We start from the raw sequence: 14457 nt of genomic DNA on the forward strand, positions 1-14457 counted from the left end.
GCTAAAAATATAACTCAGGTTAACCATATTGCTTGAACTATGTTTCAAAACTAGCTAACAGTAAACCAAATACATGTATAGAAAGGGAAAATGGAAACAAATGAAGAGGTTATAATTCGCAAAACAAAAGCTATAATACAGGGGTGCCCAAAAGGTGGATCGGGATCTACCAGTAGATCTCAAAGGGAGTTTAAAGAAAAATTATTATATAAATTAACATTGATAGATTTAATTCTATTTTTACAAAAGTAAGGACCATAGAAGTATTGCGTTAGACAGTATTGTGCCATACAACTACAGCGATTTAATGAAAGTAGTAAATATATATTTATACATATATAGTTTCACTATAGATCACTTTACCCGGGTCATTTGAAAAGCAGCTATCATGCCGAAAAAGTGTGGACACCCCTGCTATAATATATATGGCATAAACGGCGTCAGCAAGGAGGGGTGTTGTATTGTCCCGAATTCTTTTTGTCTGACGGTGGGATTGAATTTAGGAATGTGTCATGTTTTTGGTAGTAATTAACTACGCTAACACCATGCTACCTTAGCACTTCCTGAGTTTCACAACAAACACACTCCCGAGGTGCAGTGATTAAAAACCAACAGTTTCAGCGGAGGCCTCCTCCCTGTCCTAATGACGATGATGTTTACTGCACACACAGCAGCTTCACCTTCAGGGCTACACAACAGTTTTCAGATCTCGTAGACCCTTTTGGTTTAAGTGTGATTTTTGTTCTCTCTGCAGATCCTGGAAAGTTCTCAGTCTCTGCTCAGTGTCCTGAAACAGCAGACAGGAAACCTGAGTAAAGTTACAGACGTTCGCAGGAAGGAGCATTAACTATGAACAGAGGTGGTCTGTTTGGACTTCAGCACTTTTTATACAGTCCATTCTATTTATGTGTGTTGGATGTGTTTAATTGTCAGGACTTAAAATTAAAGTGTTTTACTTTCACAGACAAGTCTAAAATCGTCGTTTTACGTCATGAAACTCACCTTCGGAGAAGCCAATTTGGTTTATTCAAGTCTATTTATTGAGCTTCGTTTGTACAAGTCATGATATCACTTTAGTCTTTTCTTTTTTTTACCCCCCAAAAAACTGTCGACAATAACATTTACAGACCAGAAGAAAAGACACCATAGAAATAAACCGAGCTTAGACCGGAGAACCACTACAGAGTGACTGACGCAAGCTGCTCAGTTGGATAACGCTGGAGTTTGTGAGGACGTTTTCCTTAAGACCAATATTGTAGGATCCTTAAAATTTCAAGAGACTCTCTGTAGGTCCAGTCCTGATTTTAGGGTCAGTCCTAGGATTTGGGTTTGGCCTTAAAAGGATATATGGTCACGTTGATTCAGAACCTTGTCTGGTTCTGAAAGATGTGGAGAAACAAGCACTTGTTTGTGGGATGCGGGACAGATGGATAGTTTGTCACGATTCAACGAAGCGTGAGGAAGATTGGATCCTCTTGGGGGTTTGTTTCTTGGTCAAGGGTAACATTTTTGGAGGCCATAGATGGATCTACAGGTGTGTCACGTGACAGCGATTTGACTCTCAGACCGTAGTAGACTGATGATCGAACCACAGATGCATTCGGAAGCTACAGCAACAGTTTTCAGCTGATAATCCGTGGCTTAGTGGACTTGTAATTGGAGGGTTGCTGATTTGGATTCTGGCTGTGGCACTGTAGCTATGTGCTGACCAAACAGGAAAAAACTCCATCCACTCAGTGCTAAAAAAATTTCAAATGAAGTGGCACAAATCAGGAACTGTAGTAGAACTGTGCTCTAGAAGTGGAACCATGAAAGGATTTCTTCCACACCAGTGGACTCTTAGTATAACCCTGCAGAAGAAAATCTTAAAAAGATGAACATCAAAAGCGCATATCAGTCCCAGAGGACCAGGACCAGGACCATTTTTGAAACCAAGTATTTTCATTAATTCATCTTTTTGTCAACAGTAGTTTCAAGGTTTCGGAATGGAACTTGGCATGAGCTAACATTACATCAACGCAGTTCATTGGTCAATGTATGTTCTGGAAGATCGTTGTACCACCAGAACCAACCACTGTGTATTGAACACACAATCTCAATTGCTACAGGTATTTCAGTTTAAACAACATGAAGTTTGGACCTTTTCACAGTGGTGAGGCCCATGACACGATGTCAGGACTTTAGATACAGTGGCAACGGGGGGGGGGGAAAAACAGACAGAAACATGGCATTCACAGACAGACAGACAGGCAGACAGTTGTACAGCATAGATCATTTCATTCAACAGGTCAACATAACATCTGAATAGTCAGTGGTTTTAAAACAGTGGTTTTTCTTCCTCCTCCAAATCCGAGCTGAAGAAACAGAGGTCTGAGAAGATCAGACCTGGTGGTAAAACCTACACACTCCAATGTTAGTACAAATCTTTTTTTTTTCCAAGGGACAGAACCTGCTTAGACAGAGAATATAAAACATGTTCCAACTGATTGGTTCTGCTAATGTTTACTGCCCAAAACAACACTCCAGTCGGACAATGACACCAGGTCAGACCAGAAAGTAAAAACGAAAGAGGAGCCTTTCCGACACCAACCACTCTGCCACATGAAAATTTACAGTTAAAAATGACTAGCATTGGGAATCGGAATGTTGAACAATTCAAGCTAGCACCCCCCCCCCCCTCCCTCCCTCAACTCCAAATGATACAATTGGTTGTGCTTAAAGCTGGCTCCTACCAAGGTTTAGTGCAGCAATAGATTTAACACTGCCACCATGTGGTTAAAAGATGAAACGACAAGTCACCCATATAGGCAGTGATTGTATGAACAGTAATAAAGTTGGTCATACTGAACCCGAACTTGGTTCAAACAGTCAATACAGACAGAAACAAACTCACGTCTCATCGGCTTAATCTAACTGTCGACAGAATTTTTTTTCAAAACTGCAGATCAACTCTAAAAGAAAAGCTGGTTCTAAATGACAAATGGTGAATCACAGTGAGGACTGTACAACAATACTGTTTGCAGGTTCAACAGTGGGAGTGAAACGAGGCCCTTTGACAGCTTCACTTTTGTCAGTTGGCATTTAGTCTTAAAAAAAAAAAAATCATCTGGAAACTTGGTGAACTGAGAACTACAAACTTCATAAAAAAAAAAAAAAAAAAAAAAAAAAAAGATCACCATTCCCGTCCAGACACAACACACACATTCTTACATTCACTGTCGCAAACATGCCACATCTGAAATGAACTTAATCACTTTCGTTGACTTGCTTCTTTGTGGAATGTTAAAGTACATGAGGTCCGACAGGAAAAACAAAAGGAAAATAAATCATTTTACACACTTCTGGATTTTGTACAGGGAGCAGGTCTCAGACATGCAGCAGAAATAAATACAGAACAAGCCAAAAGAAAGTGTCCGACAGCTGGATAAACCTTGGGAATACAGAAGAGCGTTCTCCAGGCGACGCTGCAACAAAAATAGACGTTAAAACAGACGTTATTGGCCAAGGTCACTTTTCAAGCTTTTTTTTTGATCGGAATTGCTACAGATCAAGCGGACGTCCCTCGTCTGAGGCGTGTGTTTGTGCATCTTTACTCTCAGTTTCAACAAAGATGGAAATGTGTCCATGTTTGCTCACTGATAAATCCCTCCAGCAGCGTCAGTACAGCATAGATGTACAGATTTACACAAATGAAAAAGCAGAAAGAAGCCCAGGTCAGACTCTCCAAAGTCAATGACAACAATGTTGTCAACCACTGGAAGTTCACTGATAGGACAGTGGCTGCAAAAAAAAAAAAATGCAGTTGGTGATGAGGTAGACTGATGTCATCATGTTCTTAAGAATTTTACAGTGGGTTGAAAAACTGGGGCTGTCAGATTGGATGGTGTTAATCTCACTAATAATTCATTCACTCATTGATCAGAATAGAGAACGACGGCACTGTGTCCTAAAGTTCCACAGTCTTCGTACCATTGACACGGGTACACATGTTTTGTTTTTACACGCACTGCAGAGAAGAGTTTTAGTTTCACTGAATCACCTGGAGCTGAAATAGCATCTGAAATCCCAACAGATTAAACACGGTCACTGTTGGTAAAAAAAAAAAAAAAAAAAGCTTTCTATCCTGTAGTTGATGACTAATGGGATAGCACTCGCGTGCACCTCAAAGAAATCAGTACCAGTTGGCTTTTTAGTCACGTTAATATCCAGACAAACGATTCTCCAGAAGGATCACGATGGAATTCTGCCATATGAAATGTTGACATTTAAAGGTATGTGTAGAGAGATCAAAGAAGTTTGATGGAAATTCAGGTACAGACGCATATCGCAGGCCTTTCGGGGGTACATTTGCCGCAAATTGTTGAAAGTCGATAGTCAAACCGATAGTCAGTCAAAGGGCAAGAGGACGAGTCCAAACAATAGAAACTCTTGGCAACAATATTTCACGACAGCATAAAATATTGTGTTTCCATTTCCCCATCTTTTCCTGGCAACACAACTTGATGTTTGCTTTCTTCATTTACAGAGTTAATTCCGTGGCTTCCACATTGCGTCTAATCCATAATCGTAATCGAAATCAGCAGATGAGGGAATTAAGGACATCCTTCCGTGGACACAGAACATGGAAAGTCAGACCTGGGCCTTACAAGCCCAACAGTGGCGGAGACCGATGGGAGAAAATCAAAACATGCACAAACAACTATTTTGAAAAAGACAAAAATCGTGGCACTCTTGAACCTTTTTCAATTTCAAGTGTTCGCTGTGAGTCTGTGGTTTGCGGTGGACAGGTCCAAATGTCCAGAGTTACACTAAACTCAGCGTTACGGTGGTGGTGATATCAACACCAGACTGTGGTCCTTCAAAGAGCAGTGATGCCCGGCCGATGCAGAGTTAAGTAGACAGCTGTCTGGAAATGGACAAACAAACAAGAATACTTCTCTTGAGTGGGATGATGTGGTCTTTGTCTTACTGATGAGGGTGGAAAACGGAGAAGGGGTGAGGGAGAAAGGGAGGTCAGAGAGGGAGGAGGGAAGGCCGACAGATCAACTGTCCAGGACGTCAGAAAGAAAACACAGTCCAGCTGCTTCCTTTTGTCAGGAGGAAAAAAAAAAAAAGAAAAAGGAAAAAAAAAAAAGAGGAAAAGGTGGAACAATCCAGCCACCTCGAAAATGACAACAACAGTTTTGGTGTGACGTGCAGATGTTGAAAACATGGCGTCGTTGTTGCATCATGGCAGGATATCAGCCTTTAAAAAAAAAACTTAAAAACTAAATAATAATAATAATAACAACAATAAATGTCCTGTCTCAGCAGACACGGTGGATGTGCTTAAGAGATGAGGGAGTGTACAGGTGCAGGCGGGGCTGGGATCCGGTCTTCTGATTGGTCCGTTTGATCAGAAGTAAAGAGCAGGTTCACTGCTGTAGTCAGAGAGAGAGGAACCGTCTGCGGGCGTCAGCTGAGAGAGTGGGAGAGAAAACACAACAGGTTTGAACTGGTTACAGCTGTACGTAAGGATGACTGTGGATGAAGTGAAGATCTCCCCCCTTCCTTCCCTCCCTCCCTCCCTCCCTCATACCATCACTTCCTCTGTCATGTGTGTCTGCTGAGCAGCAGCCTCTTCCTGGTGAACTCTCTCTGTCTCATTTTTGTGCTCCTGCCAGGCACTGAAGTCCACGGAATGCTTGGGAATGTAGCTGGAAAGATCTGAAAAACAAACACATACAAAACGTTTGGGTGAATTGTGGATATTTTAGTATACACTAAATAAAAATACTGAGTGTAGAATGGTCACTGTGATATTTGCCGCGTCTGTCCAGCAGAGGTCAGCCTCAACACACCACAGAGATTGTAAATTAACGATCTGATCACTGTCTGATTTTTTTTTTTTTTTTTTGACATGTACATATTGTTTAATTCATTTTCTGTGAAGAATGTAAAGTACTGTTTAAAACTTTCTGGGCAGCCATTGATGACGTGACTCGTGTTAGCATCGTAACATCCTACGGTTCAACGTTAAATGAACTGAGGGCCACAACTGACCCTGTCATTTGATTGGAGCGCCAAATCAGCGTCAGATGTTCAATACAAGAAAATCCACGTATTTCAGAAAAAAAGTACTGTTTATTTCTATAAATTATGTACAGTACTACTGTGCAAACTGTAAGCACAACTCTTTGTTTTCTATTGTTAAATGGCCAACCATAACAGTTCAATAATCAAAGAAAAAGCAACTGAAAATAAATAAAAAATAAAATTTTAATTTTTTTTTTTTATTGACGAACTTACGAAAGTTAATTTAAATGTGGTTTTCAGACCCCATTCCTGGAAGAAGTCATGCTTGAGATCGCCACCCTGTGGCCAGGAATCAAGCTCTACTGCAGTGGTTCTCAATTATTTTCCGTCATGCCCCAGAAATGTTTTCACGTGATCATCATCTCACCGTTGCTATTGGTCGTGTGTGTGGACGAGCTGGAATAATTGGCCCGAGGGATGTGTATGCGTCCAACCATGCTGGGCTGGTCATCAGCAACTGTCGCGTCGGCTTGTCTGTCCTCCTCGTCCTCCTCGCTGCTGTCCCACACGCTGCTCTCCGATGGGTACTCGTACGTACTGTGGAGACTGGACTCGTTGAAGGAGATCTTCAGCTGGGACAGAGGCAACACGTGCAATTCATTATCATCTGTCACCTCTCGGGACCATCCATATCGAACTGATGGTTTTAACCTGAATGCATACACAGTCTACAACTGCGAAATGTCCCTGCTGGCTAAGTGATGGTAATGCAGCCTAAATTTGGTTAAAGAACATGTATCAGATCTATTCAGTTCTTTATTCTTTCACTGTTTTAATTATGGATTTTTTTTTTTTACTCATTCTCTTAATCTTCATTTGCTGACTTCAGGGTCGGACGGCTGCCGTACTACAAAAACTGTAGTCATACATAATTATCATAATTATCTCTAATTACAAACATCTAATTGTTTGACTTTTTGACCTCACGCTTCTCCTGCACTGAAGCCTTGATGGACACGATGCAGCAAAACCTTGAAAACCATAAACTGGTGAATGGGTTTGGTTTAAAGGCTGGAGTGGAGCAGCTCTTTGTAAACAAAACACGAAACTTGGTTATTGGACCACACACTGCGAACAGTCTGACCAGTGACCATAGACAGTAAACCATTACAGGGCAGCAGTAATTCCTGATACCTGCATGATGAAACCTTCTGTTTGTCACACTGCTGGTCTGCATCTTTATACAACGGTTCAGTTTCTCTTTGAAGGTGAGAAGAGGAGAAACCCCGGAGCCTGTCATTGATTCACCTGGACTTTTACGGCTTAGTGCTCCTTTACTGGTCTACAGAGATGAGGCTGTTAAACCATCATCCGCCTGTCCTTGGTTCCTTGTTCTAAAAAGGTTCCATCTTAGTCACTGGAGCGGAGGCAGAAACCCACGGACCTGTCCCACATTGTTCCATTCAGATTTGAATGGAACGATGTGGGACAAAATGTCACAAAATGTCTATGAGTGAAGACCAGAAACAAGAAGCTGCGTTGTAATCTACGACCGAGGTGATGACGAAGATGAAGAATCAAGTGAGTCTGACTTCTACAGAGGCTCATTTCTCTTTATTATCAACAACAATTGTCGACAGGAAATGACGTGTCAGCACAGGAACTAGAATCGTCAAAGACTTTTCACTGTTTATTTCTGGAACTTTAATAGTCATGTCTTTCGCTGTGGCCTCTTGTTTGCCTATGTGCGCACACACACACACACACACACACACACACCATATGTTGTCCACGCTGTGTCAGCTGACTACTCTTAACAAACTGTACCTGTCGCCATCCACTCAGGAGGCCCTGATTTAAATCGGTGCTAATCTCCATCACAAGGCTACAGAGACAAGCGCACAACTCAGTCGACACCACTTCACACATTCAAGTCCAGTTTGTCACATTCAGAAAAGTTGACTGGCAAAAAAAAAAAAAAAAATCAAGGGCAGTTCAAGCCTGGAGCCAAGACGACCCAGTGACCTCAGAGTCGGAGGTCAGAGTACTTATTTGAAGCAATAAGTACGCAGGCAATAATAATAAACTTTGATACCACAGATTTAGAAACCAAAAGTAATGGCAACCACTCCCAGATTCTCTGTCTTGAGTTTCTGTCCTGAACACTGAAGGTCAAAGTTCAGAGGACGTTTGAAATTTGCTGACTTGCTGGAACTTCATCCTTCAACTTATCTCTACTGTCTGCTCACATCCAAGTTTAATGGCATTTGATAACCAGTGATAAAATGTGTGAGTGAGAATTGTGACTCACAACAGAACAGTGATAACAACAGTCAGGTTTCGGGGTTGTATTTTTTCTTTGATAGTTTTCTGTCAGATGGCAGTGTGGAGGTCAGATCAGATCAGTTTTGTGGACTTTAGATGAACATATTTTTAAGTAACCGTATTTTTCGGACTATAAGGCGCACTTTAAATCCTTTCTCAAAAATTGACAGCGCACCTTATAACCCGGTGCGCCTTATGTATATCCGCACGGAACAGCGTCAAAACAACAATACGGACCATCCAGAACAAAAATAGTGACAACCTCCTGACTCTGGAGGGGCGAACAACAACAACAACAACAGCGCCCTCCTTTGTCCAACTTAGGTCACTACGCTTTTCCACAAATCTTCGTCCCTATTGATCTGCGACTTCATGCGCGCCCATCGCACCGATATTGTCAAAACCCAAGTGAAGCAAACTAATTCGGGGCTTGCCATCATTCCGGGTGGATTAACTAAAGAATTCCAACCGCTAAATACTGGTGTTAACAGGGCGTTCAAAGTTAAATTGCGAGCTGCGTGGATTGGAGCATTGGATGACAGAAGGCGAACACACATTCCCCAAGACAGCGAGTTACGCCACTGTTTGCTAATGGATCGTGGTTACCTGGGCTAAGGTATCAGTCTTAAATGTCGTCTTTCGAGCTTTCACAAAGGGCTTTCAAAATCATCACTGAACAGTTATAATGACGAGGGATCCAGGAATGCTAGATAGTTTCTTGGCTGTTTCGCGTAATGTGTTTCTAAACCACATCTGGTGCAAAAAATCACTTGTTCTAAGGTTTATTAATACACATTACAGGAGGAAACTAACCACAAAGACTACATAAATAAATAAAAAAATAATCGCCACCAAGACACTAGGAAATGAATTAGTGTAGCAAATGACTCACTCTAGTAAACGACTTAGTCGAATAAATTACCAAGGCTTCTAAATGACTTAGTCTAGCAAATGACTTATTCTCGTAAACGGCTCAGTCGAACACATGACGCAGTCTAGAAAATGACTCATTTTGAAAATGTAAATGCTGCGTCCCAAAAGGAATCACGAAGAAACATTACGACAAGTAAAACAACACAGCGGGGAGAGCGGAGGAACCGCTCCAGCAGCGTAGGTGGTGTTTGCTGCACGAGCTGCTCCTGATGCTAAATGCTAAAATCATGTGTGTTTACACTGCCACGTCCAGAGAGTGTGTGAGTCACTGCTGTAATAGTAAGTTATTTGTAGACGTGTGTGTATATATGTATGTGTGTGTGTGACATTGATAAGATGGTGCCACAGCCCTGCAAGTGACCTGCCTTGGGTGAAAGGTTTAAATATGTCCTCCGTCCTGGAGAGACTTCGTGCTGATAAGACAACCAACTCACACACATTAATGAATCAGTGTGTGTTTGAAAGGTGAGACCGGCAGGGTGGAGCACAGGAACACAAACACTGGAATTCTGGGGAGAGTTCAGGGTGTCACTAATGAACTTTCAGCTAAGAGTGTTGAGGCGTGTCTGGAAACTAACAATCAGAACAAAGGAGACGATAAAGTCTGGTTGTACATATAAAACAGACACACACACACACACACAGAGAGAGAGAGACTTTGATCTATACAGTCACATCTAAAGTATGTTGGTATGAGATTATAAATATTTTTAATAATGAAATCCTTCGCTTAAAGAATGAGACCTATTACAGGGTGGGGTCTAGTTTTATGAGTTCAGACTTCCTGTTTCCACGGTAACACTTCACCGGCTGAAAACTGTTTTAGTAGATATTTAAGACTTTCGACTCCAGAACCAAACAGACAAGCTTCATTTCAGAAGTTCAGAATTGTTTTTGGGGACAACTAGAACTGTTTTTCATAAACAGCAGAACAACGTAGCATCACTGTCTTTTTTTTTTTTTTTTCTCTTTCTTTTTCGGGCCAAGAACCTGAGGTTTTAACAAAAAAGCACTTCTGCACACTGCTGTGTTGAGAGGTTATTACTTCGTAGAGTTTGAAGAAAATATGACCAAGGTTGTTATCATCAATCACAGCAGTCAATGGGTTAAAGTAGGATCACACTCTGACAGGGGCTGAACCAGTACAGTGTTGATTCTACTGTAAGGCAAGAGAACTAACCACTCCAGTACCAGTACCGTGTTGATTCTACTGTAAGGCAAGAGCACTAACCACTCCTCCACCACGAGGCGCTCTCCATAAGGTTCTTCCACCAATAAATCGACAGATGTTTAACTCGGACCTTGAGGACTGAGAACACAAGGACTGAGATAAGGAGCAACAGAGAAAGAAAAAAAAGGCATCCAGACATCCATTACCAGAATAAAGTATATTCAGTTATAAATAGATATGAATTCAACATTTTTAATCTCTTTTAAAAAGAGGATACATTTAAAAAATGTATCATCACTTAGCAACAGCTAAGTGATGATAAAAAAAAATACACATAAAAGAGCAGAAGGAATGTGACCAAAGTCTGTAAAAACTCATTCATAAGCTACCAATGAATCCATCGTCCATGAGAACAAAAATGTTAATCCTAATCTGACTATGGCCTACGTGAACAGTTGTAACAACGTCATCCGTGTTTTATATCCGCTCAACATTTGTGTCATAAAAACCGCCCTGCGCCCAAAATAAAATCGACAACATCGGCTCTGACATCACCGAGTCAGTGGGTGTGTACGTGTACGTCTGTGCGTTTGTGTGTGTGTGACAGGATAGAATGGCTGGCGTTGCCTCGGCAACAGGCACCATGGTTATGTGACGGAGGAGAAACGGGATAGTTGGAGGTGGAGACAGACGGTCAGAGAGGCAGCAGCGTGGTTCAGAGATGGACAGATAAAAAAAAAAAGAAAAAAGATACAGACTCTCTTGCATTTTATACATTTAAAACACATTAGGAAGGAAAGTCGGAAATAACAGTGTGATCCAGTGCGATACAAGAGTGAAGGCGTGAAACATTTTGCAAGGTTCAGAGCTGGCGAAGAACCACTGGTGGATCAGGTGGAGTTTTTTTTTTTTTTGAATAAAATTTGCATCAGAACCAAATAAGAAAAAGACAAAGATAGAAGACTGTGGACATCTGTAAAGAGAGGTGGTGGGAGGAAACAGGGCGGGAGGTTAGAGAGTCGGGGAAAAGACAACACAACATTGCCATAATGCATAATCCCTAACCCCTGACCCCTGACCCTAACCTTAACCATTACAAATGTATTCCTAATCCTAACCCTGAACTAACTGAGATCCTATCCCTTAGACGGAATTTGAAATGACAACACCCTCTTCTAAATCTAAATAATGCTAAATCTTAATGTTAATCTTATCCGACCCCTTTTTGACTCAGCGGGGACCAGCAAAATGTCCCCACAAGGACAACGTGTCCCCACAAGTACAAAAATACCAGGAACAAGCACTCTCTCTCTCTCGCTGTCTGTCTCTCTCTCTCTCTCCTTCCGTTCCCTTCTCTCCCTCTCTCCCACCCTCCCTCCCTCTCTCTCTCTCTCTCTCTCTCTCCCTCTGAATTAAACATGACTTTGATAGTGGGTCTTTGCTGGCTGAATTCTAATTACACAAACTTTGCTGGGGTTGCACTGGGGAATGTGTGTGCGTGAGAGAGAGTGAGAGTGAGAGTGAGAGAGAGAGAGAAAGAGAGAGAGAGAGAGAGAGAGAGAGTGTGTGTTGTGTTTCAGGAGGCATTAAGTTAGATCTTAAAAAGCATTACTGTCAGGTTGTTTTCTCAGGTCTTCCTAACTCTTTAAGAATGAAAGTTTTTGTGTGTCCTCAGTGGTAAAGGAAGCGGACTTGGGTCTGGAAAGGCTTCAGGTTCGAGTCCACCAGCTGTCAAGTTGACCACTGAGGTGCTCTGAGCATGGCACCGTCCACACTATTCTAGTACAGTGATCCCTTGCTATAACGCGGTTTACTTTTCACGGTTTCGCTACTTCACGGATTTTCATCGTGCATTGTGCATTGTGCATTCTGATTGGCTAAAAAGTCACTCCGCTTCTTCTCCACCTGTGCGCCAATAACGTTGCGGTTTAATATGTACACGTACGTAAAACAGCTTGCCAAATTGACATTACGTACGTGCAAATTCTCTTTCAATTTCGAGTTTATCAAACCCCATAATGTCGACAAAACGCTCTGGACCGGCAAAAGTACCTGCGGTAGGGACCAAAAGGCAGCGGAAGATGCTGTCTATCGGTGATAAAGTAAAACTATTGGGCATGCTAAATGAAGGTAAAAGCTAGGCGGCTGTAGGTCGGCATTATGGAATTAATGAATCTTCCGTTCGTTCCATAAAGAAGGAAGAAAAAAAACATCATTTTTAATTTTCTCCCGTTCACGGTGGGCGGTGCTAATCTCCGCAATTTGAAGCCTTCTGTTCACGTTGATGATTAAAATTATTATTTGACAGTACATTACAGAAGTTATTTGTTGAAACGTTTCTAAAGTACTTTTATTTTACTTTATTTGTGAAACAAATGGTTGAGACTGTAAAATGGTTCGTTCGTTCTTTCTCTTCTTTTTCTGAGTATTTAATTGTAAAAAAAAAAATAAAGATTTCTACTTCACGGATTTTGCCTATCACGGGTTCTTTCTGGAACGTAACCCCCGCGAAAAACAAGGGTTTACTGTATAATCCTTGTCCTTTCAGGTCAGAACCTTGTTCTCAGGTCCGGGTGAAGGAGCGAATGGTTCTGGTTGGTTCAAACTAGGGTTAGTGTTGACTGATTATGTCCAACGCACTAGTAATGATTCTGGTTGGTTAAAATGTTCAACCAACCAGCTGGACGATGCACACCTGTGTTTCCCCCTCACAGTTAACCTTACTTGTGTTACTGATTGTGAGCTGTTCGTGGCTCAATGTAAGGGTTTCTAAGCTAATGACATGTTTTTTTTTCCTAGGTTGAGTTTCAGTCTTTTCTCCTGTTCTCTGACACACAAAACAATCGCCTGCAAAACCAGTATCCCGTAGGTTGACCAACAGGCTGACGGGTGCATATGCAAAAATCCCTGCTACCAGTAAAAGTTGTTGGGTTTTGGTTTTCCCGCAGACAGCAGTCATCACAAGACCAGCTTCCTGGAACTTCCACCGACGTCATGATGGCGTGACGCCGGACAAACATTTCCAACCGCTGGTCTTGGGGTCAGTATTAGCCAGAGTTAGATTGAAGATCAGATGCTCAGATAAGCGACAAGGTTAAACTGTCTGTTCGTTGTTAAACGCTTTGAAAAAGTGAAGGCTGGCGGTTGCTTCCAGGAAGTGTAGGAGGCAGAGAAGGATAACGTCTGAGAGACAGTAAATAATTAAACACAATGGACTTTCACACCTGGAGCCCTGCAGGCACCACTGTGTAAAATGTAGCTGTGTCTCCTTCCTGTCCAACCCACAGAACTTTAGACGTTTAGGTCCGAGGTATTTTTAAAGCGGCCGCCGGGTTGACATTTAAAAAAAAAGTCAAAGAAAAGAAGCTGAAAGCACAGAGGAGAGCAGTGAACTGACGACGACACTAAGAAGACGTCCAAACTTATTTATAATGCACAGTAATCACAGAGAAACCGAAACCGTACCAGACAACGAGGGTTACAGTTTGTGGTATTAACTCTGGGTCACAGAGTTAAATAAACGGAACTGTGTTCTAGACACTAGCTCTAAACAACATTCCTTATGGCAGGTCAACAAAAGAAGGGGGAAAAAAAAAAAAGGGTGATATGAGTCAGAAACTAAACAACGACCCACAAAACGTTTACAGACTGAGGTCCGTCCTGTGTTGAAAGGCAAATCACCAGGCAGATAACATTTTATTAAGGAACACAAGTCCACCGCTAACCAAAGTCCATAGAGAAAGTCACCATTTTTTAGGTCACCGGGACACTGGTGGTCTACTTCTGTCTCCTTAAATGGGTTCATATAAATGTTGATGAACAAAACACACATTTAAACCTGAATTAGAGGCAGATTTAGACTTTCTAAGGAATTTCTTTGTTGTTTTTTTTTTGTCCTGTAAGGAAAGTGCTTGAAGTGAAAAATGACCAAATCTGAAAAATAAAACTGAAGTGAAAATGACCAAATCTGAAAAATAAAACTCAAGACTGGTACTGTAATGTGTCATTTTTGT

The 14457-nt window shown here is 41.6% G+C and overlaps 2 protein-coding genes across 2 annotated transcripts in view; one reads left to right on the forward strand and one right to left on the reverse strand.

Annotated features, from left to right (window-relative positions):
• The window catches only part of ssna1 (Sjogren syndrome nuclear autoantigen 1), a 2229-nt gene extending 1266 nt beyond the window's left edge, over positions 1-963 (forward strand). The window contains exon 3 of the mRNA XM_008324283.3: positions 755-963. Coding sequence (XP_008322505.1) covers positions 755-847 — 93 coding nt within the window. The 3' untranslated portion in view covers positions 848-963. The remainder of the gene's footprint in view (positions 1-754) is intronic.
• A 444-nt stretch (positions 964-1407) lies between these two features.
• tprn (taperin) overlaps positions 1408-14457 on the reverse strand; it is a 23948-nt gene continuing 10898 nt past the window's right edge. Inside the window, exons 3-5 of the mRNA XM_025062387.1 lie at positions 6443-6647; positions 5579-5706; positions 1408-5458 (exon numbers count right to left, since the gene is read on the reverse strand). Coding sequence (XP_024918155.1) covers positions 5396-5458; positions 5579-5706; positions 6443-6647 — 396 coding nt within the window. The 3' untranslated portion in view covers positions 1408-5395. The remainder of the gene's footprint in view (positions 5459-5578; positions 5707-6442; positions 6648-14457) is intronic.

Source organism: Cynoglossus semilaevis, chromosome 14 (assembly GCF_000523025.1).
Source record: "Cynoglossus semilaevis isolate Cse_v1.0 chromosome 14, Cse_v1.0, whole genome shotgun sequence".
NCBI classification, from domain to species: domain Eukaryota; kingdom Metazoa; phylum Chordata; class Actinopteri; order Pleuronectiformes; family Cynoglossidae; genus Cynoglossus; species Cynoglossus semilaevis.